The sequence below is a fragment of the Balaenoptera ricei genome, chromosome 1 (genome assembly GCF_028023285.1).
Source record: "Balaenoptera ricei isolate mBalRic1 chromosome 1, mBalRic1.hap2, whole genome shotgun sequence".
In the NCBI taxonomy this organism is placed as follows: Eukaryota; Metazoa; Chordata; class Mammalia; order Artiodactyla; family Balaenopteridae; genus Balaenoptera; species Balaenoptera ricei.
In genome coordinates, this window is record NC_082639.1 from 130,209,024 (window position 1) to 130,236,837 (window position 27,814).

At 36.4% G+C, this 27,814-nt stretch overlaps 1 protein-coding gene and 1 non-coding gene across 2 annotated transcripts; both read right to left on the minus strand.

Annotated features, from left to right (window-relative positions):
* Positions 1 to 3,283: 3,283 nt before the first annotated feature.
* MPC2 (mitochondrial pyruvate carrier 2) lies at positions 3,284 to 27,774 on the minus strand. Its single transcript, XM_059935717.1, has 5 exons — positions 27,437 to 27,774; positions 14,124 to 14,164; positions 6,370 to 6,454; positions 5,880 to 5,991; positions 3,284 to 3,499 (listed from the first exon to the last, which is right to left on the minus strand). Exons 1-5 carry the CDS (start codon positions 27,543 to 27,545, stop codon positions 3,463 to 3,465), a joined length of 384 nt encoding a protein of 127 aa, XP_059791700.1. The 5' UTR covers positions 27,546 to 27,774; the 3' UTR covers positions 3,284 to 3,462.
* Positions 24,337 to 24,443, minus strand: LOC132355176 (U6 spliceosomal RNA). The gene has a single exon (XR_009499555.1). It is a non-coding gene; the product is annotated as a U6 spliceosomal RNA (small nuclear RNA).
* Positions 27,775 to 27,814: the final 40 nt, after the last annotated feature.

Sequence of the window (27,814 nt, forward strand, 5' to 3'; positions counted from 1 at the left end):
TCCCACATGCCGCGGAGCAACTAGGCCCGTGAGCCACAACTACTGAGCCTGCGCATCTGGAGCCTGTGCTCCGCAACAAGAGAGGCCGCGATAGTGAGAGGCCCGCGCACCGCGATGAAGAGTGGCCCCCGCTTACCACAACTAGAGAAAGCCCTCGCACAGAAACGAAGACCCAACACAGCCATAAATAAATAAATAAATAAAATTAAAAAAAAAAAATGGGCAGAAGACCTAAATAGACATTTCTCCAAAGGAGACATACAGATGGTGAAGAGGCACATGAAAAGCTGCTCAACATCACTAATCATTAGAGAAATGCAAATCAAAACTACAATGAGGTATCACCTCACACCAGTTAGAATGGGCATCATCAGAAAATCTACAAGCAACAAATGCTGGAGAGGGTGTGGAGAAAAGGGAACTCTCTTGCACTGTTGGTGGGAATGTAAATTGATACAGCCACTATGGAGAACAGTATGGAGGTTCCTTAAAAAACTAAAAATAGAATTACCATGTGACCCAGCAATCCCACTACTGGGCATATACCCAGAGAAAACCATAATTCAAAAAGACACATGCACCCCAATGGCCATTGCAGCACTATTTACACTACCCAGTCATGAAGCAACCTAAATGCCCATCGACAGATAAATGGATAAAGAAGATGTGGTACATATACATAATGGAATATTACTCAGCCATAAAAAGGAACGAAATTGGGTCATTTGTAGAGACATGGATGGACCTAGAGACTGTCATACAGAGTGAAATAAGTCAGAAAGAGAAATACAAATATCATATATTAATGCATACACGTGGAATCTAGAAAAATGGTACAGATGAACTGGTTTCCAAGGCAGAAATAGAGACACAGATGTAGAGGACAAATGTATGGACACCAAGGGGGGAAAGCGGGGGGAGGGATGAATTGGGAGATTGGGATTGACATATATGCACTAATATGTATAAAATAGATAACTAATAAGAACTTGCTGTATAAAGAAAAATAAAATTCAAAAAAAAACTTTCCATTTTCTGAAATTTTCTACGTTTTATTTAACACCCATCATGCACCAGGCACTGTGTTAAAACATTACCTCGATTATCTTGACGACAATCCTATGAAGTAAGTACTATTATTGTCCCCATTTTACTCTTGAAAATACTAAAGCTCAGAAACAAACATTAACAAGGCCTCACAGTTAATATGTGGCAGAGTTGGGTTGAAACACAGGCCTATCAGACCTGGCCTTGAGAAAATGTACCTAATGAAGTGATCAATAAGGGTTTGTTAGAAAATTTTGATATAGAATTAAACTCAACTAGACCGACTGAGTGATTTTTACCACTGTGAAAGCTTCTTTTATGAAGTTTAGTAGCTACATTGATAGTAAGGACTTCTGGTATACAGTTGATTCTTTCTAACTTTTTGAGAGTAGTTATGAAACTGATCACTGGCAGTGAGAGTTTTCAATTGGATACATATTAGAATCTTTAATTTTTAAGATTTAATAGTGGGATGGATGAAAGTTTTTGGGCAGAAAGGAAGCATGAGACAGTCTGTCGACGGAGCTTCTGAGAATCAAAAGGATTGTCTGTGATTGCATCTAAATGCTACAATTAATTTGACTGACAAGTGGGGCTTAGGAGAACCCATATAGGAAAGAGCAGGTTTTAATGAAAAGGAAGTGAAATACCAATTCAACACATTTTCATAAACTTTTTTGTATCTGTGCCCTATTTCATAGTACGTTTTTCTTAAATGCTTAACCCTAGAAAATACGTATGCATATGTGCATTCACATGCCAAACAAATTTAACAGTGTGGCTTGAAAAGAAAAAGCAGTAATAATTTGACGCTTCAGGACCTCTTCACTTTTGCCTGTGTCAAATTTTCTAATCCTTCCTCTTCTAAGATGGACAGTGCTTTAATCAACTATACTCCAATATAAAATAAAAAGTTTAAAAAAACCCCAAAAAACTAGACCATGGCAGAAGTGATGGGATATAACTTATGAGATTAGGTTATAAAAAGACTGCAGCTTCTGTCTTAAGAACTCCCTCTCATCCTCTCTCCCTCTCGGATATTTTCACTCTGGGGAAAGCGGCCCTTTTGCTGAAGAACTGATGTCTCTGGCCAAGAGCCAGAGAGGATGTGAGACTGGGCAATATCCATGTGAGAGAGCTCGGAGGCAGATCTCCCCCGAGGTGAGCCTGAGGTGACTGCAGCCCTGGCTGGCCACGTGACTGCATCCTGTGATACCCTGAGCCAGAGACATTCATCTGAGCTGCTCCAGGATTCTTGACCCACAGAAACTATGAGATAATAAACATTTGTGGTTTTCAGTTAAAATCACTATAATTTTATTGGTCAAAAAAAAACCAAAATAAAGATGGACAATGCTGAAGGGTTAAAAGATGAAGTGCAAGGTTTTCAATTGCTAATGGCCAAATTTTGATTATAGTATATTATTACTCAAAAAGTTCTTTTTGTCACTTGCTTCTTCAAATTTAGAAATAACTAGCTTTGCTGATTCCTCTGACTACAGTTCTAACCAGGATTGGTTTTACTAGGATTTTCAGAAGAAAGGTCAGTACTCCAAATGGGAATTCAAATCAAATATGAATCCTCATAACGGGGACAAAGGTCACACACATTTACAGAAAGCTGACTTATGTCCCAGGCACTCTGCTGGACACTTTCTTTTCTTTTTCTTTTTTCTTTTTTCCACACACACACACTGTATTTTATTGGACACTTTCTTAACTTGCCCAAAGTCAGAGACTATAAGTCACACAGCTGGGATTCAAATTCAGGTCTGCCTGACTCTAGAGCTTTTCTGCCACATCACATCAGTTACTGAATATATTTCAAAAATTTACAAATCCTTTGTTACTCTGTAGCTGTAAAAGACTTTCATACAATATACAAAAAAATCATATTCTTCACAAGATTCTTCATTTCAAGTTAAAATGTTGTAAAACGGTTTGAGGTGTCATGTTGCTGGCCATTCCACAACCCATTTCCAACTCTCTTTAGCTCTATTTCCTTTCACTTTTAGCTACTTCATCATCCTTCACTGTACACAGATTACTGAACCTTCCGACTGTCTTTTGACTCACTGGAATATGTGTGCTCTTATATGCACACACTTTGGTTGACTAGAACAGAAGGAGGCCAGTGGTATGTATGAGCAGTATGATTTATTACGGACAAATAGTAAAAAAAAATGTTACTAATATCCATAGATAAATTCCTTAAGTAATATGTAAAGAGACAATATTATTAAAAGTTTGCTTTATTTTTCTGTTGAATCAAGTACTACCTCCCAGTTACAGTTAGATTTTATGCCTTACAAACGTTAGCACAGCTAGCGTCACCTCGTTGACAACTGAAAAATAAATCAAACTAGGTCCCGGTGGTTATGTCCACATCTGGGTTGTTAGGGTGATCAAGAACTCTTACTTGTTTGCTTTAGCTTTTAGTCCTTGGTTATATCTATAAAGAAAACAGAAAGAAAAAAAATCATGGATCACAATAGATGAGACATTTATAATAAGACGGGAATGGGAAGCATATTCCACCTCTTCTTTCTCACTAGTCAAGAGGCTATACAGTTGTAAATACAATCTTCCCAGAGGCTTATAGGAAGAAACAGGCAGATGGGAGAGTAATCCAAGGACTTTATTTGAATCTGGTTTCCAACTGTCAAAACGTCTTAACTGACATATAGTTCCCTATACAAAAATATTATTTTAATGTAAGAATATTTTCATTCTGGAACTATACAAGAGTATGACAAACATGTGAATATATGTATAAAGTTTACCAAAACGTGGTCATCTAGAACTTTTAATTTTATTTATTTATGGCTGTGTTGGGTCTTCGTTTCTGTGCGAGGGTTTTCTCTAGTTGCGGCAAGCGGGGGCCACTCTTCATCGCGGTGCGTGGGCCTCTCACTATCGCAGCCTCTCTCGTTGCGGAGCACAGGCTCCAGACGCGCAGGCTCAGTAGTTGTGGCTCACGGGCCCAGTTGCTCCGCGGCATGTGGGATCTTCCCAGACCAGGGCTCGAACCCGTGTCCTCTGCATTGGCAGGCAGATTCTCAACCACTGCGCCACCAGGGAAGCCCCTAGAACTTTTAATTTTATACTCACAAAGCATCTTTCCTGAGAATAAAATCAATTGAGAATGGGCCTGTCTAATCACTAAAAATAAAATATAATTCTGTGATGCAGGCAGGCTACTGGGTTAGGAGGTTTTAATACTTAAAGTTTATTGAAACTAAGGACAATTTCTTCAATTCTCATTAATTCAAAGAAGAATTAACCACAAAGCTACAGAGTCTTTCCCTTTTACCTCACCCTGGGTTTCATTTCCTATTCTTCTCAGCTGAAAATAAAGTGGAAAATTGAATAAGCACAAGAAGGAACTTATTCCATGAAGCCTACCATACCTCCTAGATTTCTCAAAAGGTCCTGATTTCAAATATTCAACAGTATTTTCCTAAGTCCTCCATAGAGTCCAACATTTATATTTCTAACTAAATCTAATCTGCTATTGTAACCGAAAGGCCAAAAATCCTTTTGTCAAACTAAACCTAAATTTTTTTTTTTAAAATTATTTGCTTTATTTATTTATTTATTTATTTATGACTGTGTTGGGTCTTCGTTTCTGTGCGAGGGCTTTCTCTAGTTGCGGCAAGTGGGGGCCACTCTTCATTGCGGTGCGTGGGCCTCTCACTATCATGACCTCTCTTGTTGCGGAGCACAGGCTCCAGACGCGCAGGCTCAGCAACTGTGGCTCACGGGCCCAGTCGCTCCGCAGCATGTGGGATCTTCCCAGACCAGGGCTCGAACCCGTGTCCCCCGCATTGGCAGGCAGACTCTCAACCACTGTGCCACCAGGGAAGACCTAAACCTGAATTTCTTATATTAGAAATAATATTTCTGAATGTGGCACTTAGTGTTCTCATAGTTCTACTACCATGAGTTAATATAAGGTCAAGATGAGATGGTGCATGAGAAAAGTACTCTGTGAATAAAATCTCTGTACTAATTGAAGTTTATATCGATATAAGTAAGCCCTAAAAATGGCTGTCAGGCATTGTGTAGAATGAGTGAGTTTATTTATTCATCTATGCGTTATGTGCTAGAATATTATAAAAAGGTTACAGAATTAAGCTACTAGTAAAGCTAGGGATAGTACAGATGAATGAAATTAAAATGTACTATACTCTGCAGAACAGAATGCCTTCTGAAAGGAAGGTAAATTATATAGCTCAATGTTTTCTATTTCTTTACTGAAATCATTCAATTTTTTTAGTTAAAGAAAGCTGTTATTCATAACATTGTTTTGTAATTTAGGAAGGTTCTATGGTTCAAATAAAGCCAGAGCCTTCATCTAAGCTCACTGCAGAGTGGTAACCAGTCCCTGACAAATAATATTAATCACTGAATTTTAAAAATTTCCAGTGCTCACAGAATACATACTTTCCAATGAAACTAGCAGCCTCACTTTAAACATCATTTCCAATACTATATAACTATACATTTAAGTCTCACTTTATTATATATAATTGAAAGTAAGTGATAAAAAATTCATGCAGAAAATTACCTAATATATCCTAAATTACATATGTTATCTTAATAAAAGAGACTCTATCAAAGGGCTGTACATCTAGGTAACACACAGATTTGAAACCTAGGTAACATACTGCCTAACACTTTTAACTCAAACCCCCAGGCTTTCTAGAAATGTTTAATGTCTGCTTCAGGCACATCCTGTCTGAGCATTATATATGAATCTTAAAAAAAAAAGTATTGCTAGCCAGATGGCTTCTGAGGCAGATTTTTTTTTACACCTGTGGTAAGCTTACCTCCAAATACGAAAGAGCTGAGAGGCTCCTGCTGTCCCGACAAAGAAATTAACAGCAAACAGACTCCAGTTTTTGGGAATAATTACAAGTGAGTATCTTGACCAAATAAACCCTGTTGAAATAAAAATTTTTTTTAAAAAAGCATAGGTACTGCTGCAATCTTATCTGAACATTTAATATTAGAGTAAAATAATTATAAATAAGACTATGACAACACAAAGTAGGACAAAGAAATGCTATAATTTGAGACATTAATGAAGTTGCTATAATTCATCATTACACAAAACACTCAGTTCTTACATCAAAGGGAAATTTTTATAACCCTCCTCTGCCTTCTTTGGCTATAGTCTAACAACTTCCTAGAGATAACACTGTTAATTTCTTTCTGTGTGAGTGTGTGTATATGTATTTCAAACATGAAACAGTTAAGCACATTGATATACAACAAAATTATTGAACGCCCTGTATGGAAGATATTCATTTAATTTACCTGTAGCCATCAAAACAGCAGATTGGGCTGTGCTGAGTTTTTCTGCAGGTCTGGCCATGTCAGCCAATCCAGCACACACCAACCCCTAGAAATACACATTAACACATAAGAAAGAAGAAAAGCATCATGAGTATGTAGTAATGGTTCTCAATTTTAACTAAAACACAAACTATTTCCGAGATTTTCAGACTGTAGCTATGATTTTAGTATCCATGCATTAAGAAAAAATGTATCATGACAAAAAGTTACAATGAATTCAGAAATGCTTTTTGAATTAAGTTGTATTTTGTTAATCACATTAAACAGCTTCATATATTTGAAAATCAGTAGTGTGTATATATATTTTTCTATAAGTATATTTATATTTTTGTTCTACAAATGATACTTCTTTCACATAAGAATTTATATATTCTTTATGAATGCTGGGAACCACTGGTGTGGAAGATGCCTAAAAGCTATTTGTATAAATTCCTCCTTTCATATTTTTTGCAATGTTATTCTTTTTTAAAAGTGGCAGTATCAGAAAAACTCTGCTATAATTTTAGTTTCTTGGTTAGATAATTTTTCTTTAATGTCAAATTATACCTGGTCATTTCTTCTCTGGTATGTTTTTAACACTGTTTTTTATAGAATCATACCCTACCATCAGCAACACTCAGAAAGTTTAATAATGAGTCTTCACTAGAATATTAGTTATGCTACTCTATTGCAGAGATTAGAATACATAACAGAATGATTTTTATTGATGAAAAATTCACACCAATGTAAAATGAGAGACTAGTACAAAGAACCCCTACATACCCATCACACAGTCAACAATTATTGACATTCTGCCATACTTACATCACCTCTCCTCCTCCCTTTCTCCAATTTTAAAATCAAATCCTAAATATGTCATTAGAAAATATGGTTTTAAGAAATTCATTTTCAGGTTTTTTTGAGTTTCTAAAAGATGCTCTTACATGAAAAATATAATTCAGCCCAGGGTTTTTTTCTCCTAAATAGAACATATGCATACTTGTGAATTTTTACAAATTTAAACCAAATCCAAATGGTTTTGATTTAATAAAGTCAGTAGATCAAGGAAGCAATGATTCTGGCTTAAAAAAGGGGCAAATAGTTAAATACTGAAGTATAAGTAGAGGTAAATCATGACCAATACTACTTTTCTTGTTGATTTTCACCCATAGTCCTGTGATTTTTTTCCCAAATGGTTCCTAATCATCACTCTTACATTCTTCTTCCAGGTCCCAATGTACATTTTCTCCGTTGCATATCTGTTCCACTTTGGCAGGGTGGAATACTGCCGTTGTAGAGGGGAAGAAAGGGACTGATTTCTAGCATTATTCTACTCAGTCCACATATTACTACACTGTAATAGATCTATGATGACTATAGGCTATATTCTAGCATTGTCTTTTGGAGGAAGGTAGCAGCCATGATTTTGTTTATGCTCAGAGTATACATTTTATTTTTCTGGGACATGTTAGTAATTGTGCTCTCCCACAGAGGTCTTGAGGCCCCTCTCCCACATTTCTTTTTCTCTCTCTTTTTTTTTTTGAAATATTTGCTTTATTATCCTCTCTCTTTATATGTATATATATTTTTTCTGACCCATTTACAAAGAAGTTGTAGACATCATGCCCTTTGACTCCCTAGTATTTTAGTGTACATTTGCTTAGAACAAGACTACCTTCCCATTCTCTTATATACCCACAATCTAATCACAAAATTTAACATGGATAAGACACTGTTGTCTAATACACAGTGCATAGTTAAATTTTGACAACTGCCCCCAGATGTCTTTTAAAACATTATTTTTCTTGTCCAGAGTAGTTAGGTCAGGATAATACATTGCATTTGGATGTTATGCCTCTTTAGCCTTCTTCTTTTTAAATTAAAGTATAGTTGATTTATAATACTATATTAGTTTCCTTTCCTGCATTTCTAAAAAAAAAAAAAAAAAAAAAAAATCCCTTTCTAGGGGATTTCCCTGGTGGTCCAGTGGTAAAGAATCCACCTTCCAATGCAGGGGACCCGGCTTCGATCCCTGGTTGGAGAACTAAGATCCCACATGCCACGGGGCAACTAAGCCCGCGCACCATAACTACTGAGCCTGCGCGCCTCAACTAGAGAGCCTGCGTGCCACAACTACTGAGCCCATGCACCCTGGAGCCTGCACACCACAACTAGAGAGAAGCCCCCATGCCGCGAAGGCGCAGTGAAGAGCCTGTGCCGCAATGAAAGATCCCGCGTGCCTCAACGAAGATCCCGAGTGCCACAACTAAGACCGATGCAGCCAAAAAAAAAAAAAAAAAAAAACCCTCTCTACTTCTATACCACTCTAACCTCATGTAAATTACCTTATAAAATCTTACTGTGAATCTAATCTCTGCCATTTACTAGCTGGGTGACTTTGGTCAAGTTACATAACACATTGTCTTAAATTCCTCATGTATAAAATGAGAATATGAATAGCTACCCTTGCAAAAGAGATATATGATTAAATGAGATAATATGCTTCAAAAATATTTACCATAGTGCCTGGAAAATATTATTATTATCAACAACAAATAGTAGCTTACATCTTTAGAGAAGCAGAGATAAGGGAATATTAGTCTCTGTACCTTTTCCTGTATTTCTAGCCTCAGGGGCAGAAGGTCTGTGTTTCTATTCTTCTCTGTTATGAACTTTATTCAAATAATAGAACTGTAGAGTAGGAGAGTGTGTGGAGTATATCACAAGATTATGTAAAATACTCCCTAACATGGGGAGAAAGTACCAATTATAGAAAGATCCACAGTGACTTTTAAAGGGGGTCCTGTAAGTGTTTAAGAGCCTAGGCTTTGAAGTCAAATCAGAACTGAGGGTTCAAATCCTGACTCTGTCACTCACAACAGTTCTAGTTCTTTGAACCTCAGTACCTTTACACCTTTTTTCTGGTGAAGATTAAATATTAGATAATGTATTAAATAACCCAATACAGAGAGTTTGGCATCTAGTAGAATCAAGTTAGTTCTCTGTTTCCATCAATTAAAAACTGGTTTTCAAATGTGTGTGATTCTTTCTGGCACCTGGTTATCTCCACTGGGTGGAGTAAATACTCATCAGATAGTGTAAAACATTTTTTCCTTCCTTTCTTCCTCCTTTCCTTCCTTCCTTCCAATATTTTCTCCTTTAGTAAAAAAAAAGTCATATGACACTTCTAGAGGAGGGCTAAAAATGAAATACCACTATAGAATATTCCAATTCCAAAATGCTTAGGGATAACAAAGTTCTCAAGATTTTAAAATGCGAATTAGTCTATATAAGTAGTTCCAGCTGGAAAAGCAAGTAGCTAGACATTAAAAATCTGCAGAGGTAATCTTGAAATATAGTTTGACTTATTCCTAAGGAGAACAGAAAAGAGAAAAATTAGCCACACAAAATGGCATACTGTTCAAGAGTTAAATATAACCTAGTTGGGAATTCCCTGGTGGTTAGGACACTGCACTTCCACTGGAGGGGGCCTGGGTTTGATCTCTGGTTGGAGAACTAAGATCCCACATGCTGTGCAGAGCGGCCAAAAAAAAATATATATATATATATATATATATATATATATAAACCCAGTCTGCACAAAAAGACTATGAACAAAAAGGAAAAAAGCTCCCTCAACTGACCTCCACATAATAGTTTTCCCAGATTAGCCAATGATATCCATTCCTTCTGTAAACAAGCTAATGATGCCCATGGCTGAATACTCATGGCTAGGGGCTACTTATTCTGTATTGCACTCATGCATTTCTGCTCTCACCAGTTGAGTTATATATTTATCAAGTCACTGTGTTTGTCTTCAAACCTGTTTATACCAGTTTTAGTTGTTACTGTAATTTACCTAGTTTAATGAACTAGGTAAACAGGTGAAACACAGAAAGAGGGTTGTTATTTCTATGAAAACTAAAGTGACTGTTTTGGAAAGATTGAATAAAGGCAAGTTAAACTTGTTGTCAAATTTGGTGTGAACAAGACAGATATAAAAAGATGGGGGTGAGGGGCTTCCCTGGTGGTGCAGTGGTTAAGAATCTGCCTGCCAATGCAGGGGACATGGGTTCGAGCCCTGGTCCGGGAAGATCCCACATGCCACAGAGCAACTAAGCCCGCGAGCCACAACTACTGAAGCCCATGCGCCTAGAGCCTGTGCTCCGCAACAAGAGAAGCCACTGCAATGAGAAGCCCGCGCATGGTAAGGAAGAGCAGCCCCTCCTCGTGGCAACTAGAGAAAGCCTGCGCAAAGCAACAAAGACCAAATGCAGCCAAAAATAAATAAAATAAAATAAATTTTAAAAGATGGTGGGGAGACAAAAATCTAGCAGGTTTCTGTTATCATGAAAGTGTGTATAAACTTGCTCTGCTTTAAAGAAAACTAAACTGAAATCATGTAGGATGCACTATGGTATAATTCATCTAAGACAGATGATGTGGAACTCAAAACCAGTGGATCCATATACAAATCAAAGCTTTGGCCTTACAGTAAATGATTGATAAATGAATATGTATTTATAGTTGTTAAGTTAAAATAAAATATTTAAGGGTATGTAGTATTGCTTTTTAGAATTATCCACTTTGACCTTTATAATTAATTATTTGGCTTCAACTAAAGTGGCTAAGAAGGATTCGACCACAGTTAAATTTCTAAAGAAGTATAGTCTAAAATTTTAATGTAGAACTTAGGTGGCTTGCAGCAGCAACTGCTACATGTCATGTATAGGTTACCATAGATTAATTATTATCAAATGCTCTGGGAAAGGAAAGCATAAACTAAATATCAAAAAAAGTTTCCCCACCCGAGAACAAAACACAGAAATTTCCATTGCTATGCTGTCATCAGGAGACTATGTATGATGTCAACATGAACTTAAAATAGATATTTTTAAAGGAGACAGTCGAGAAAGCACTTATGAGTATATAATACTGTCAATGTTTCAAAACACTGATGGACCAGATCAAAGAAACATCAAAGCTTTTGGTAAAAATCAATGAACTTCTAAACTATGGTAAATTTGGGGTCAGGGGTGCCCCCAATTTATTGTAAATACATTAAGTCATTCTTATTTTTTATTAATTTATTTTTTAAAATTAATTTTTATTGGACTATAGTTGATTTACAATGCTGTATTAGTTTCTGCTGTACAGCAAAGTTAATCAGTTATACATATACATATATCCACTCTTTTTTAGATTATTTTCCCATATAGGTCATTACAGGGTATTAAGTAGAGTTCCTTTTGCTATACAGTAGGTCCTTATGAGTTATCTATTTTATTGTTCTTACTTTTTAAAAAAATTTTTAATTAATTAATTACTTTATTTATTTATTTATGGCCGTGTTGGGTCTTCCTGTGCGACGGCTTTCTCTAGTTGCAGCAAGTGGGGGCCACTCTTCATCGCGGTGCGCGGGCCTCTCACTATCGCGGCCTCTCTTGTTGCGGAGCACAGGCTCCAGACGCGCAGGCTCAGTAGTTGTGGCTCACGGGCCCAGCTGTTCCGCGGCATGTGGGATCCTCCCAGACCAGGGCTCGAACCCGTGTCCCCTGCATTGGCAGGCAGATTCTCAACCACTGCGCCGCCAGGGAAGCCCTCGTTATTACTTTTTAAATTTTGGTGCTAGAAACAATATTTCAGCAATTAATGCCACTTTGCAGGTATAATTTTAAGCGTTGGTAGGGAGCGAAGAGAAAGGAAATAGTAATATACATTTCTTAGTATTTTTTTTAATATCACTCTTTTAAATGCTTAGAGTATGAGAAGAATCATTAAAGATGATATATTGAAACTTCTTTTTTAAACTGATGGAAGCTTTTCTCAACTTATAAATCTAAAAAGAGAACTGCTCCCTAGTTCTCTGTAAAATATAGCTCCCAACCACTAATTTACTCTAATCTTGTTTTATAGATGAGACAAAAGGGCGGAGACTGAACTTGCCTAAGGCCATACAATTGAGGGACAGGTAATTCCAGTTCTAACATTCTCAACTACTTAGATTTACAGCTGAGTTTCCAAATTGTTCTAACAATTTAAAACAGTACATTTAAGAGAATTAAAATAGCCTACAACCCAAACAAAAAACAACTTTATTAAAACTTGGGCAAAGGGTTTAAATAGATACTTTTCCAAAGAAAATGTAAAAATGGTCAATAAGCACATGAAAAGATGCTCAGCATAACTAATCATATTAGGTAAATGCACATGAAAACCACAATGAGACACCACTTCACACCCATTAGAATGGCTATTATAAAACAACAGCAACAACAAAAGTAAAAAGTGTTGGCAGGGATATGGAGAAATTGATTGGAACCCCCGTGAATTGCTGGTGGAAGTGTAAAATAGTGCACCCGCTATGGAAAATGGTACAGCAGTTCTGAATATACTGAATTACCATATGATTCAGCAGTTCCACATGTAGGTATATACTCAAAAGAACTGAAAGCAGGTCTGGAACAGATATTGTACACCATTGTTCATAACGGCATTATTCACACTAGCCAAAAGGTGAAGCAACCCAAGTGTCCATTAACAGATGACTGAATAAACAAAATGTGACATATACATACAATGAAATATTCAGACTTAAAAAGGAAGGAAATTCTGACACATACTACAACATAGGTGAACCTTCAGGACATTATGCTGAGTGAAATATGCCAGGCACAAAAAGACAAATACTGTAGAATTTCACTTATACAAGGTACCTAGAGTAGACAAATTCACAGATAGAAAGTAGAATGGTGGTTTCCAGGGGCTAGGGAAGAGGGAAATGAGCTATTGTTTAATGGGTTCAGAGTTTTAGTTCTGCAAGATAAAAAGAGTCCTAGAGATTGGTTGCACACTGATGTGAATGTACTCAACACGAAAAAAATGGTTAAAATGATAATTTTATGTGTATTTTATTACAGTTAAAAAAAAAGCCTGCAGACCAGTAGTTTTCAAACTTTAGAAGTCATCAGAATCACCTGGAGGGCTTTTAAGACACAAATTACTGGGCTCTATCCCTATAATTTTAGATTTAGTAAATCTGTGATGTGGCCTGAAAATGTGCATGTCTAACGTATTCCTGGGTGATGCCAATGCTGCAGGTCCAGGGATGACACTTCGAGAAGCACTGCATTAAGCCAAAATTGGCCCTTCCAACATAAAGTCAATGATTTGTTATTAACAGCCATCGCAATTATTTCTTTAGAGCTAAATGAGAGCTTTAGGAATGGAAACTCTGGCATAGTGTAAGAGCATTGGTCTTGGAGTCAGAAGTCCCATATTCTATCATTTCCCAAATGTTAATATATATACCCTTGGATAAATTCTTCTACTTTTCAAGAATAACTTTCCTTGCCTCTATTTTAGTGTTAGTATCTGAAGTTCTCATACTAAATTAATAACAAAAGTTAATTTGGGGCTGTTCTAACTAATTTAATGTTTTACATAGTCACAAAATTTTAGAATGAAGTTTCATGTTCCTAGGGCCCATAGTTATAAGCTTTTTGATAACAATACGTTCCCCAAAGGGCTCTTACCTATCTAAGGAGTTCAGAAAAACTAAAGTAGGTAGTATGCTTTATGCAGTAAAAATGATACATCTGAGAGTATTTGTATAAAATTACTTCAAGACATACCATGAACATTTAAAAGTACATCCTTCAGAAAAGTTACTTCAATTAATAAGCTCCTTTAAAGAATATCTTTTTCAGTAGCTTCTGCAAAAATTCAAGACTTACCCATTTCATAATTGGAGCCCAGAAAAATACTGTTTTGGGACCTGAAAAAAAAAATGAAAAATTTAGCAATAAACCAACTATTTTCAATATGTCTTTTAATAGCCATCACCACATTTCAAAAACTCAAAGGTTTATCAATCTATTTCTAATAATTTTTACTATGCTTTCTGCATACTTTGTATTTAAGTTAAAATTTAGAGAGTCACCACACTATCAATCTTTCATACAAGTTGTTTTGATCTCCTTGTCAATTATTTGTATTTTTGTGAACTATTAAAATTAGCTAAAGTATAATGGAGATGGTTTCGGAAACCATTCCTAACGTTTCGCCTTGAGCATGGAACTTAATGTTATTTCACTTAAGGATAATCTTCAAGTTGAGGAAATGACAAATTATGGAATTTTTGTGATACGAGCCACAGTAGATATTTTTTAGTTTTTGGCTGCAGTGGGTCTTCGTTGCTGCGCGCAAGCTTTCTCTAGTTGCAGCGAGCCGGGGGGGGCTACTCTTCGTTGCGGTGCGTGGGCTTCTCATTGCGGTGCGTGGGCTTCTCACTGCAGTGGCTTCTCTTGTTGCGGAGCACTGGCTCTAGGCGCACGGGCTTTAGTAGTTGCAGCACGCGGGCTCGGTAGTTGTGGCACGTGGGCCCTAGAGCACGTGGGCTTCAGTAGTTGCGGCTTGTGGGCTCAGTAGTTGAGGTGCGCGGGCTCTAGAGCGCAGGCTCAGTAGTTGTGGCGCAGGGGCTTAGTTGCTCTGCGGCATGTGAGAGCTTCCTTGACCAGGGATCGAACCCAGGTCCCCTGCATGGCAGGCAGATTCTCAACCACTGTGCCACCAGGGAAGTCCCAGATATTTATATATTCACTAATTCTATTAATATTTATTATTATAAATGACATGTCACCACATGTATTCTAGTAAAAGTTCTTATAAAAATTCTATATATTCTAGTAAAAAATTAATGAACCTAACTTTAAAGGGCACATGAGAAAGCGGAAAGCCTAGATTTGTAAGCTCCTTAATAGCAGGGACCTTGTTTTAGTTATCCTGGTACTCATCTGCCTCGTGCAAAATGTTCAATAAATGTTGACAGTATTGAAAATGACTATGGTTTCTTAGATAACCTAGAATTTGAGAAGCATGATGTTTCAGAGCTGGAAGGAAACTCAGAGATCATCTAATCTAAATCCTTCATTTTACCAATAAGGCTCAGAGAAGTTCCATAACCTACTCAAGTCATGTGGCTAGTAAGCCCAGAATTGTAACTAGAACCTAAGTCTTCTAACTCTTAAACTTGTGCTCTTTAACCACATAACATAACTGTGCCCACTTGTAACTCTTCCAAATTATATGTCTCTTTTAACCTTCCAGGGGATACAGTGACAGGAGAGAAACAGACTTTGTCCATGGTAATTTAAAAGCTAAATCCAATACAAATTAATATGGTATGTATGCTCTCAACACACTGGATCAACAAAAGACATTTTTTTCTTAACACAAAAATTAATCAATTTCACATAAGACAACAGTGATTTTAAGCAAATTCGAAATTTAAAAAATCTAATTGGGGTTTCCCTGGTGGCGCAGTGGTTGAGAATCTGCCTGCCAATGCGGAGGACACGGGTTCGAGCCCTGGTCTGGGAAGATCCCACATGCCGCGGAGCAACTGGGCCCGTGAGCCACAACTACTGAGCCTGCGCGTCTGGAGCCTGTGCTCCGCAACGAGAGAGGCCGCGATAGTGAGAGGCCTGCGCACCGCGATGAAGAGTGGCCCCCGCTTGCCACAGCTGGAGAAAGCCCTGGCACAGAAACGAAGACCCAACACAGCCATAAATAAAATAAATAAATAAAATTAAAAAAAAATCTAATTATAATTTATATTCTAATTATATAATTATAAATCTAATTGTATTATTTCTGCCTTAATATTCCACTTTACTTTGTAAGAATAAATAATTTGTTTTTACGGATCACAAAAATCACATCTAAAATGGCATCATCACCCAAATGTAACACATTTATTTCTCTTCATCTACTCCCAGTAATATTTCTCAAATAGCACCAGCAGGTAAAGATGGATTTATCCAGTTTCCCCCCAGTGGGTGAGCATTCATGTCATTAATAATCAAGGAATGTTTCTGTTCACATACACATAAATAACATTTAAAAGATAAAATTGACTTAAACCTATTATTTAGGAACAAAACAAAAGATAGTGAAATTGAAAAAGCACGGAGGTAAAAAAAAAGAAAAAGCACATAGCTAAGTTAAGATCCAGTCATAGCTGTAGGTTTAATTTGTTGCAGAGAAGACCACTCATTCATTCACCCATAATAATTACTGCATGCTTTACAGTGTCGTAGGCACTGCGGATGCACTGGTAAATAAAACACAGTGCTGGCTTTAAAGGGCCTAAGCACAAGCTACTAGTCCCCTTATTTGGCCTTGTCTTCATCTGGCTAACTCCTAATATCCTTCAAAAACTCATTGAAGGTTTCATCTCCTCAAGGAAGCCTTCTTTAACATCTCCAGGTTAGATTAAATGCTCCTTCTCTGAACTCCCAGAGCAGCCTGTCTATTCTTCTAGTTTACTGCACTTAACAATTAAACTGATCTATTTACGCATCTGTCACTTTAATTAGGCAAGGTCTAGAAGTCAAAGCCTGTTTCTTAGTTTTTCTTGACAAATAATATTTTTGAACAGAATTGAACTGGATTAACCATATCCAGGAGAGATGCTAATCAAAGATACTCAAATTTTAGGTTTGACCCAGATTTGCCTTGACACCGCTTCATCCTCAAGGCCGGGATTTCAGGGACATCAGGTTCCCTTTACATCAGGGAACTGGTACTAGACTTTCACTCATTAGTTACTCTACTCTTAGACCATGATACTTCCCTTTTTGGCTCCTGAAAATTCTTCCCATGAGCCTGATGCCATAATGCACTAATCCTATAAGTCAGTCTTTTCAAACTCTGGTTATTTTATTTAGTTTGAGTTTCTGAGATTCCTATCATCACACCTGGTTTATTTTTCTTTGTCATATACAAAGTCTCAGGGTCATATGCAGTATCAATTACCAAGTTTATTTCTTATCCCTGCATGAAGCTTGGCTTCATCACTCAAGGGTAAGCCAATACATTGTTTTCGTCTCTGGCTTTGGATTCCCCAACAGAACCCTCTCTTCCTATTTCAAAACTGATGCTTCCTCTTCTGCCACCCCAAAAACTGTTTCCTGAGCAATGCCTCTAAGGTTCTGGTTTCTTTACGAGCTGAAATGGTTGACCCTTCAGGGTTAAAGAACAGTCAAGCTTTTCAGTAGGTTTGCCTGGTAACTAATTTACTCAACTGCCCTGAGCTAGGTGATAATTTTAAAATAAAAACTGCCCTTCTCCCACACAACTGAACCAAACAAAAACTTCGAACATGAAATTATGGTTGCTAGAATGTGGGCCAAAGAGAAGTTTAAATATTTTATTTAGTGCATGATTTTAAACTATAAAACAAAGCCTAAATTAGTTTAACAACTGGTAAGCACTGAATTTAAAAACATCAGTGGCAAATATATATTAATAAGACATTCTAAATTTCTAATTTTTCTGAAATATCAGAGGATGATGACACCTGACACAAATAATTAGGGTTGGAGATCTGTAAGTGCAAACAAGCAGTGTTTTCTTCATTGTTAAAAAAAGGAAAAAATAGCTAGCAATACCCATGACCATATAATAGGTTAACAAAAAATTTTAAAGAAAACTTATTTTAGTTCACCCTTCCATTTTATCTTAGCTAATCATTTTCTATCTTAAAAGTAAAGAAGTCAAATAAATATAGATGTGTATGAATTCAGGAACAGAGGCTATCTTCTTGAAAACAGCAATCAGTCAATAATGGAAAGGGTAATGAGGAAACATCCCAACTGATTTTGACATTTAAAATGTAAAGTTTAAAAAAACTTGTTTATTTAAGTATAGTTGATTTATAATGTGTTAGTTTCAGGTGTACAGAAAAGTGATTCAGTTATACATATATAACTATATTCTTTTTCAGATTCTTTTCCATTTTCAGGTTATTACAAGGTATTGAACATAGTTCCCTGTGCTGTATAGTAGGTCCTTGTTATTTACCTAAAACAAAAAGTTTTGACAAAAACATATTTGGAAACAGGTATCACATAAACAGTGAGAATATAATGTCACATTGTCTTTCTAGACCTGGGAAAAATAGGTTTATGTTCTACAATGACATAGCTATTCTCACTGGAGAGCATTAAAAAAATGAAGTCATTAAATAATCATGATACCTGAAGTGATTATAACACCTTAAAATCAAGATAAGCATAAGTATAAATAGAGTATCTAGCTAACATTCATTATGATGAATGAAAAAACTTGATTAGGCAGAAATTTTGAATTGCTGAAAATATATTGAATATTTGAAAATATATTTGAATATTGAAAAAGCAGCTCTTAAGAAATTTAATTTGAAGTCCAAGATGAGGGAAGTGTGTCCCCATCAGATATAAATATACATTCCTTTAGACAAAGAATTAACTAACAATTAACACATTTTCATCTTGTTTCTTATAAGTCCACTCTTGGAAGTTGGAAAAGGCCTCAAATGCTGACTATTTAAAACTATGAACTATACAGCAAAACAAACATATGGTTACAAAAGGGGAGAGCAAGGCGGGGAGGGACAAATTAGGACTATGGGATTAACAGATACAAATTACTATACATAAAATAGATGAGCAACAAGGATTGACTGTAAAACTATGAACTATTTTCAAGCATAACAAAAAATACGAAGAATAATATAATGGTCATTTTCTTTTGTGTTGTTATATGTTTTTCTGATTTTTAAAGTGAAACTGATGTTTTCTAAAGTTCAAACTTTCACGGAAGAATTTGAAAAATTCTGCAAGGGAATATCACAACCAAATATGTAAGAGACATAAGAGACCTACATTTTCAAACAAATTAACAAATCTAGTTGCCTTGATGAACTTTGATGAACCTATTAATAAAACAATGACATAATTTTACTTCCTAATTTCCTTACCTGAGAGGAATGACTGCTAATGAAATACTTTATAAATTCTACCCAGAAAGTATGTCATTTATTGTATGTATGATTCTCTTCCTAGGGAAAGACTTCCTTCTTGGAACAGAATAAGTAACTTTTACACACATGCAAACGTACACATATACAAATATTGAATTGAGGTGCTCCCAATGTTGAGAATAAAGTTCTTACTGAATGCCGTCCACTACTCCACCGAATCCCTTTCATACCATTTCTCTATGGTTTACTGCTTTCAACAGCCCTCAACTTTCCTCTAACGTTCCTTGTATTAAGCAAGTCCATCTGTTTGCTATCATGTACCCAGCTACTTACAAATTCACACAGATATTGACAGTCAAAGATTACTCATTTTTATTTGTACTAAAACTAGTTCTGATTTCATACCGAGAACATGACGGGGCTACCATTTTAGAGCCAAACAATCTTTATATCTCGTGGAAGGCCTTGGAAAGAGCTCACTCAAATAGCACCCAGAACGTCATAGGTGTATAATGATTTTTAAAATGTTGATTGAAAACAGGCTTTGGTGAAAATGCCAAAGAAAAATAACAGGTGAAGTGACTAGCTATGATAGCCAATATGCATTTTAGGGTTGATACATTTTAAATTTATACATTTCTTCAGTAACAAAGAATCAATGACTTCTAGATTTAGAAAGACTGTTGAAATCATCTAGTTCAGGCATTCATTTTATAAACCAGGTAATTGAGGATCAGAGAGGTAAAATTACTTATATAAAATACATAGCACAACAAGGATAAAACCTTAGATCCCTAAAACCTAATCTAACAATAATTATATAGTCTTCCCTGATGAAATCTGAGTTTCTTGAAGCCTCTGAAACTAAGAAAAGCCCTAGCAGAAATGCCAAATTGTAGACTATTACAGCTGGAAAGAAACTTAAAGAAAATCCAAATTCTTCTACTTTTATACATGAAAAAGAAAAGGCACTTAAAAGTTAAGTAATTTGTCTCATATTCAGATAGCTCCAGATAGAGCAAGGACCAGAATACAGGCCTCTTTGATCCTAGTACTCTTTCTGCTATGCCATACCACACTTTAAATGTACTTCACACTCTCTCATAGACAAAATTAATATTATTACATGACTTGGAAATGACAGACTATTTTTTTTAAACTGAAGTACAGTTGATTTACAATGTTGTGTCAGTTTCAGGTGTACAGCAAAATGATTCAGTTTTATATATATATATATAAAACTGAATATATATATATATATATATTCTTTTTCAGATTCTTTTTGCTTACAGATTATTACAAAATATTGAGTACAGTTCCCTGTGCTATACAGTAGGTCCTTGTTGGTTATCTATTTTATATATAGCAGAGTGTATATAACAAACTATTTATAGCTTCTCTTAGGGCTTGCTTCTCCTTTAGTACATCTAATGAGTCAAATTAGATGAGGCATGAACAGTCTTAATTTCTTAAAATTAGTTTAAAATCAGGTTAGTGGGCAAAAGTTATGTTAAGTGTCAAACTAACAACTACAACAAGGATTGTATTACTTTTATGATCTCTTCTGAGAATACAAAATCTCTGTGGCCAGGGATTTTAATTTTATTCACTAAAATATCTCAAATGCCAAAACAGTATCTAATATACAGCAGGCCCTCAAAAAATATTAAATAATTCAACTTTCTTGGAGCTAACTAGTTTAAAGATATTCTATTTTTCATCAATAACTTACAATTGTATTTGAAATCCCAACTTTCCATTTTGGTTCTCATTCCTTAATTTTAAGGTAACAGAGGTTATTACTGTAAAAAATAATATATGTATATTTACATATTTAGTGTATATATTTAAACATAATATATATTAACAATATGTTTAAGAATATATTTATATAGAGAGATGTATTATACATGGTATATAATACAGATATATTTAATATGATATAGATATCTAGATGTCTATCCTAGACTGGCATTAAAATTCTTCAGATAATCTCTGTAGGAAGAAAATAAATTGTTCTAACAGAGACGCTAAATAACCATGTTAATACATAACTGTGTGGGTTTCTACACTGGTTATTTATTTGATCCCTATTTGGCTTTATTTACATAAAATAAAACAATATATTCTCTGAACTAAGTTGTATTAAACTATCTAGTATAACATCAATTCCCTTAGCATTTAATTTTGAATTTTTTTGATAAAGATATTCCCTTATGAACACTGCTAATAATGGTTCATTTAGTATGTTTTTATTTTAAAAAATATTCTCTAGGTCTGTAAGATAAAAAGGAAAAACCAATTCTCTTACCTAGGAAAAATGAAAATATTCCTGTTAGGAAGACCTTAAAGTAACTTTTCCCATGAGCCTTCCCAGAGAGAACGCCATGCAATGTACAGAATATTCTCAGCAACAGCAAATTAAACACTGCAACACGTTTCATAGAAGTATTTTTTCAACAGTTCTTCCACTTAAGCCAAAATGTAATTCAATATAAGCAAAGCTATGGTAAGCAAAAATTATATGGCTCAGATAGCTGTTTTCTGGGCTGACTTAATTGAAGGATAGTTTTTATTTATTTATTTTTATTATTTATTTCTTATTTAATTCTATTTTTTCCCCCAGTTCTATTGAGATATAACTCTTTTTTTTTTTTTTTTGCTGCACCACACAGCTTGTGGGATCTTAGTTCCCCAACCAGGGATTGAACCCGGGCCATGGCAGTGAAAGCACCAAGTCTTAACCACTGGACCTCCAGGGAATTCCCGAGATATAACTCTTTAGAGACTCTTATAACTCTTTAGAGACTCTTTGGACTCTTTAGAGCTGAGGTCTCCTAACTTCTTTTGAACACATTGCCTCATCAGTTAAAAAAAAAAAATTTTGAGCATACACCCCCTATATACAGTCCATATATATACATATATATAAATTAATACATATAGACTCCATAGAATTTAGTTGTGTACAGATTTTCCTTGATTTATGATAGGGTTACATCCCAATAAATCCATTGAAGGTTGAAAATATCATAAATTGAAAATTTATTTAATACACCTAACTTACTGAAGTATCATAGCTTAGCCTAGCCTACCTTTAACATGCTCAGGACACTTACGTTAGCTTACAGTTGGGCAAAATCATCTAACACAAAGCCTATTTTATAATAAATTGTTGAATATCTCCTGTAATTTATTGACTACTGTACTGAAAAACAGAATGGCTACATGGGTGCAGAATGGACGTACTGATTGTTTACCGCATGACTGACTGTGAGTTGTGGCTCGTTGCTGCCGCCCAGCATCATGAGAGCATCGTACCACATATCACTAGCCCAGGAAAAGATCAAAATTCAAAATTCAAAGTACAGTTTCTACTGAATTTGTATTGCTTTTGAACCATCTTGTAAAGTTGAAAAATCTTAAGTCTAACCATCGTAATAAAGGGACTATTTACACATACATATATATGTGTACTAATTTATTTTTATATTGTAAAACATATACAAAATGGAAACTTTAAAAAGATAAGGTAATAGTAAGTATTAATAGAAGTCCTATTGTTTTCTTCCTACATTCCAATGTTTCATTTTGTTCATGCTTTGGGATGATTCACCCCATTTTGGAGTTCATAAGTACAAAGGAATGACACTCCACTAATAAATTTTTTTTTCCCAACTAAGCTTTTAAGTAAACACTGGGCAGCATGACTTCAAGGTTATTTCTTTGAACAAATATCTAGAGCGTAGCTATGCAGCTGGTTAGTGTGGAGTCACATACTTTTATAGTCAGGAGATGGTGGGGGGAGTGACATATCTTATGAGAATTGAACTTGCTAGGACACACATTTGGTTAGAACTCTATTCTTTTTTTTTTTTCTGTTTTTTTTTTTTAACATCTTTATTGGAGTATAATTGCTTTACAATGTTGTGTTAGTTTCTGCTGTATAACATAGTGAATCAGCTATACGTATACGTATATCCCCATATCCCCTCCCTCTTGCGTCTCCCTCCCACCCTCCCTGTCCCACCCCTCTAGGTGGTCACAAAGCACCGAGCTGATCTCCCTGTGCTATGCTGCTGCTTCCCACTAGCTATCTATTTTACATTTGGTAGTGTATATATGTCAATGCTACTCTCTCACTTCATCCCAGCTTACCCTTCCCCCTCCCCGTGTCCTCACATCTGCATCTTTATTCCTGTCCTGCCCCTAGGTTCATCAGGACCAATTTTTTTTTGTTTTAGCTTCCATATATATGTGTTAGCATACGGTATTTGTTTTTCTCTTTCTGACTTACTTCACTCTATATGACGGACTCTAGGTCCATCCACCTCACTACAAATAACTCAATTTCGTTTCTTTTTATGGCTGAGTAATATTCCATTGTATATAGGTGCCACATCTTCTTTATCCATTCATCTGTCGATGGACATTTACGTTGCTTCCATGTCCTGGCTGTTGTAAATAGTGCTGCAATGAACATTGTGGTACATGTCTCTTTTTGAATTATGGTTTTCTCAGGGTATATGCCCAGTAGTGGGATTGCTGGGTCATATGGTAGTTCTATTTTTAGTTTTTTAAGGAACCTCCATACTGTTCTCCATAGTGGCTGTATCAATTTACATTCCCACCAACAGTGCAAGAGGGTTCCCTTTTCTCCATATGCTCTCCACCATTTACTGTTTGTACATATTTTGATGATGGCCATTCTGACCCGTGTGGGGTGATATCTCATTGTAGTTTTGATTTGCATTTCTCTAATGATTAGTGATGTTGAGCATCCTTTCATGTGTTTGTTGGCAATCTGTATATCTTCTTTGGAGAAATGTCTATTTAGGTCTTCTGCCCATTTTTTGATTGGGTTGTTTGTTTTTTTGAGCTGCATGAGCTGCTTGTATATTTTAGAGATTAATCCTTGGTTAGTTGCTTCATTTGCAAATATTTTCTCCCATTCTGAGGGCTGCCTTTTCGTCTTGTTTATGGCTTCCTTTGCCATGCAAAAGCTTTTAAGTTTCATTAGGTCCCATTTGTTTATTTTTGTTTTTATTTCCATTTCTCTAGGAGGTGGGTCAAAAAGGATCTTGCTGTGATTTATTTATTTATTATTATTTTTATAAACATCTTTATTGGAGTATAATTGCTTTAAAAATATGGAACGCTTCACGAATTTGCATGTCATCCTTGCACAGGGGCCATGCTCATCTTCTCTGTATTGTTCCAATATTAGTATATGTGCTGCCGAAGCGAGCACTGTTGTGATTTATATCATAGAGTGTTCTGCCTATGTTTTCCTCTAAGAGTTTTGTAGTGTCTGGCCTTACATTTAGGTCTTTAATCCATTTTGAGTTTATTTTTGTATATGGTGTTAGGGAGTGTTCTAATTTCATTCTTTTACATGTAGCTGTCCAGTTTTCCCAGCACCACTTATTGAAGAGGCTGTCGTTTCTCCACTGTATATTCTTGCCTCCTTTATCAAAGATAAGGTGACCATATGTGCATCGGTTTATCTCTGGGCTTTCTATCCTGTTCCATTGATCTATATTTCTGTTTTTGTGCCAGTACCATACTGTCTTGATTACTGTAGCTTTGTAGTACAGTCTGAAGTCAGGGAGCCTGATTCCTCCAGCTCCATTTTTCTTTCTCAAGATTGCTTTGGCTATTCGGGGTCTTTTGTGTTTCCATACAAACTGGGAAATATTTTTTCTAGTTTTGTGGAAAATGCCATTGGTAGTTTGATAAGGATTGCATTGAATCTGTAGACTGCTTTGGGTAGTATAGTCATTTTCACAATGTTGATTCTTCCAATCCAAGAACATGGTATATCTCCATCTGTTTGTATCGTCTTTAATTTCTGTCATCAGTGTCTTACAGTTTTCTGCATACAGGTTTTTTGTCTCCTTCTGTAGGTTTATTCCTAGGTATTTTATTCTTTTTGTTGCAATGGTAAATGGGAGTGTTTCCTTAATTTCTCTTTCAGATTTTTCATCATTAGTGTACAGGAATGCAAGAGATTTCTGTGCATTAATTTTGTATACTGTTACTTTACCGAATTCATTGATTAGCTCTAGTAGTTTTCTGGTAGCTTCTTTAGGATTCTCTATGTATACAGAACACTATTCTTGCTCTACAGAAGTAGATTACTCTGTGCCAGAGACAATATGTAGAAAAATGGATGATGAAGGCCACAGGTCTAACTCTATATATAATGCAATATTCTACTCTAATATATATTTATATAAAGATATATTCTTGTAAACTGTCTCGACGTACTTGTCAATGATACAATGAAATCTCAAAATTTTAGCCTTGCATATTACTGTAAAAACCTGCAGTATGTGAATCTACTCTAATGTTTAATATAATGATTCCATAACATACTATTACGCAAAATAGTACGCAAAAACCTTGAATATTCACTCTGATAACTCTTGGAACAATAATCAGTGTTTCCTCAGATTTTATTGAGTACTTATGAATCAATCAACAGTTATATTTTTCATGTTTCTTCATTTCTACAATGGTGTGCCTACCCTACAACATTTTAATCACAAATAATTTTGCAGTGATAGGTATTCTTACTCTGCATATTGGTGAAAAGCTTAATAAGAGGGAACCAACACTAACATTTGTTGAGAGTCTACGTGCAAACACTGCTACATGTTTTACAGAGAATACATCACTTAACTTCCACAACAATCCTTAAATGGTGATAATTATTATCCCCATTTCATAGATTAGAACTAAAGGTTGGGGTCAAGGTCACACAGCCAAGATTCAAATCCAGGTCAGTCTGGCTTCAAAGCCTATGCTCCTTCCATTACACTGAAAAAAAAGGGTTACAATAACTGAACTAGTCCAAGAGAACCCAGATAAAATGCACAATCTACTAACCAATCTCAAATGAAAGATAATTCCTTTTCAATATAAAAGTCGAATAAAGTATTATAAAGAATCATTATAGGTGGTTAAGGCCAAGGCCTTGGAAAGGATCACTATAAAACTACCCTCCAATTCTGTTTTAAAGTAGTTTAAAATTGCTCCTCCTCTATCCTGTCTTTATCCTACAACCCAAACACAGAGCTTAAGAGGGTCAGGGTTGACTACACAGAATTCAGTTGAGTCTGAAGCCCAATTATTACAGAAGCATTGCCCAATTCTCCCTCCTGAACATCTCTGCCACAAAACACAGCATAATTCCAAAAATTGTGTGTTAAAAGAACCAAAAGGCAAATAAACTAAATAAGCTTCTTCATCAGTAAAAACCTCTCCTTAAAGATCAATTTGATAAGGGGTAAACTACTGCAATAAGTAATATTATACTAAAGTATAATTCCAAGACACAGTTCACTCCATTATCAAACTGGAAATTAGATTTAGTAACCATCTCAGACTCCCAAGAGCTGCTTCATAGTCAGATATGTGGGGAGATAGAGAGTTGGAGGAATTGGGATCTTCCAGTTTCTTATAGAATTATTTTTTTCAACCACAAGAACATTGTTTTCCAATAGGTTAAAGAGAGAGCTAACATTTACCGAGCATTTGTGAAGAATCAAACACATACATTATCTTTAACTCTCACATCGATCACATTTTACAGAAACTAAGATCTAGGATTTCGCCCAAGGTCATATCGATAGTAAGCAGCAGAGCAAAATTTAAAACCAGGTCTGTCCACACAAAAAGGTCCAGGGAGAGCTTGTTCAGTAGTAATTTCATAAATAAGGAGAGACTTAAACAAACTAGACCTATGCGGCAAGGAATGACACTGACTCAGAAACCGGCTAACACATCTGCAGGCCTGTCAGCTGGAGCTGAAGGAAGTATGACCTTTACTCCAAACCCTCCGGGGCGGAAAGACAGCTCTTCTCCGCGTGGGTCAATATACCACTACTCATGGAGGGAAAGAGGAGAGAATGAGGTTTCCTGGTGGCCCAGACCCTTTCTTGGCCGCAGAAATGGAGAAGGATCAAACCCAGAGGCTCGGTCCGGGTCTGAGTTGTGCCTAAGGGAAGGGGTGCGACAAAGGTCGCAAAGGGCGCAGACTTGAAAATAACGAGTTTATGAGAGATGCTGGAAAAGAAAACATGAAAAGCAGGGAGCATAGGAAAGTACACGGATTCACTTGAGGGAAGGGGGTTGGGGCTGTGGGTGACGCCTCCAGCGGCAGAGTTGTCAGTGGGCCTCTAAAGGGAGGGAAGGGACAGGGAGGGAAGGTCTCGGTGGGAGCCACTCTGGGTTCATTACCTGCTGGGTGGTTGTACAACGGCCTCAGTTTCTCAGGCAGCAGAAGCTCCACTTTATCAAGGACCCGGTGGTAGGAGGCCCGCAGGCCCCGGGCGCCGGCGGCTGACATTTCTGCGGACGAGTGATCGTGGGCAGCTGGGTAGGGCAGCGGCCGCGTGCTCCTCCCTGGCTGGCAATGAAGGGCAGCTCGTCACTTTCCCCTGTCTCAACGCCTCGCGACCTCCTCTCTCCCAAGGCAGCTCAGCCTGCTCCCCTATGAACCGCCCGGCGGCCCGCGCCTAGAGAAGATTGTGGGGGCGGAGACTCTGCGACGGCCCGCCCCGAGCCCGCCTCCTGGCCTCCGACTGCCTAGAGAGAGGAGGAGTCATGGAAACAGGT

Coding starts and splice junctions, on each gene's coding strand:
- MPC2 (XM_059935717.1), bottom strand. CDS start 27,545: ATGTCAGCCGCCGGCGCCCGGGGCCTGCGGGCCTCCTACCACCGGGTC. Junction 14,165..27,436: donor GTTGTACAACCACCCAGCAG/GTAATGAACCCA, acceptor TTTTTTTTTCAG/GTCCCAAAACAGTATTTTTC. Junction 3,500..5,879: donor CAGCTCTTTCGTATTTGGAG/GTAAGCTTACCA, acceptor TTTTCTTTATAG/ATATAACCAAGGACTAAAAG.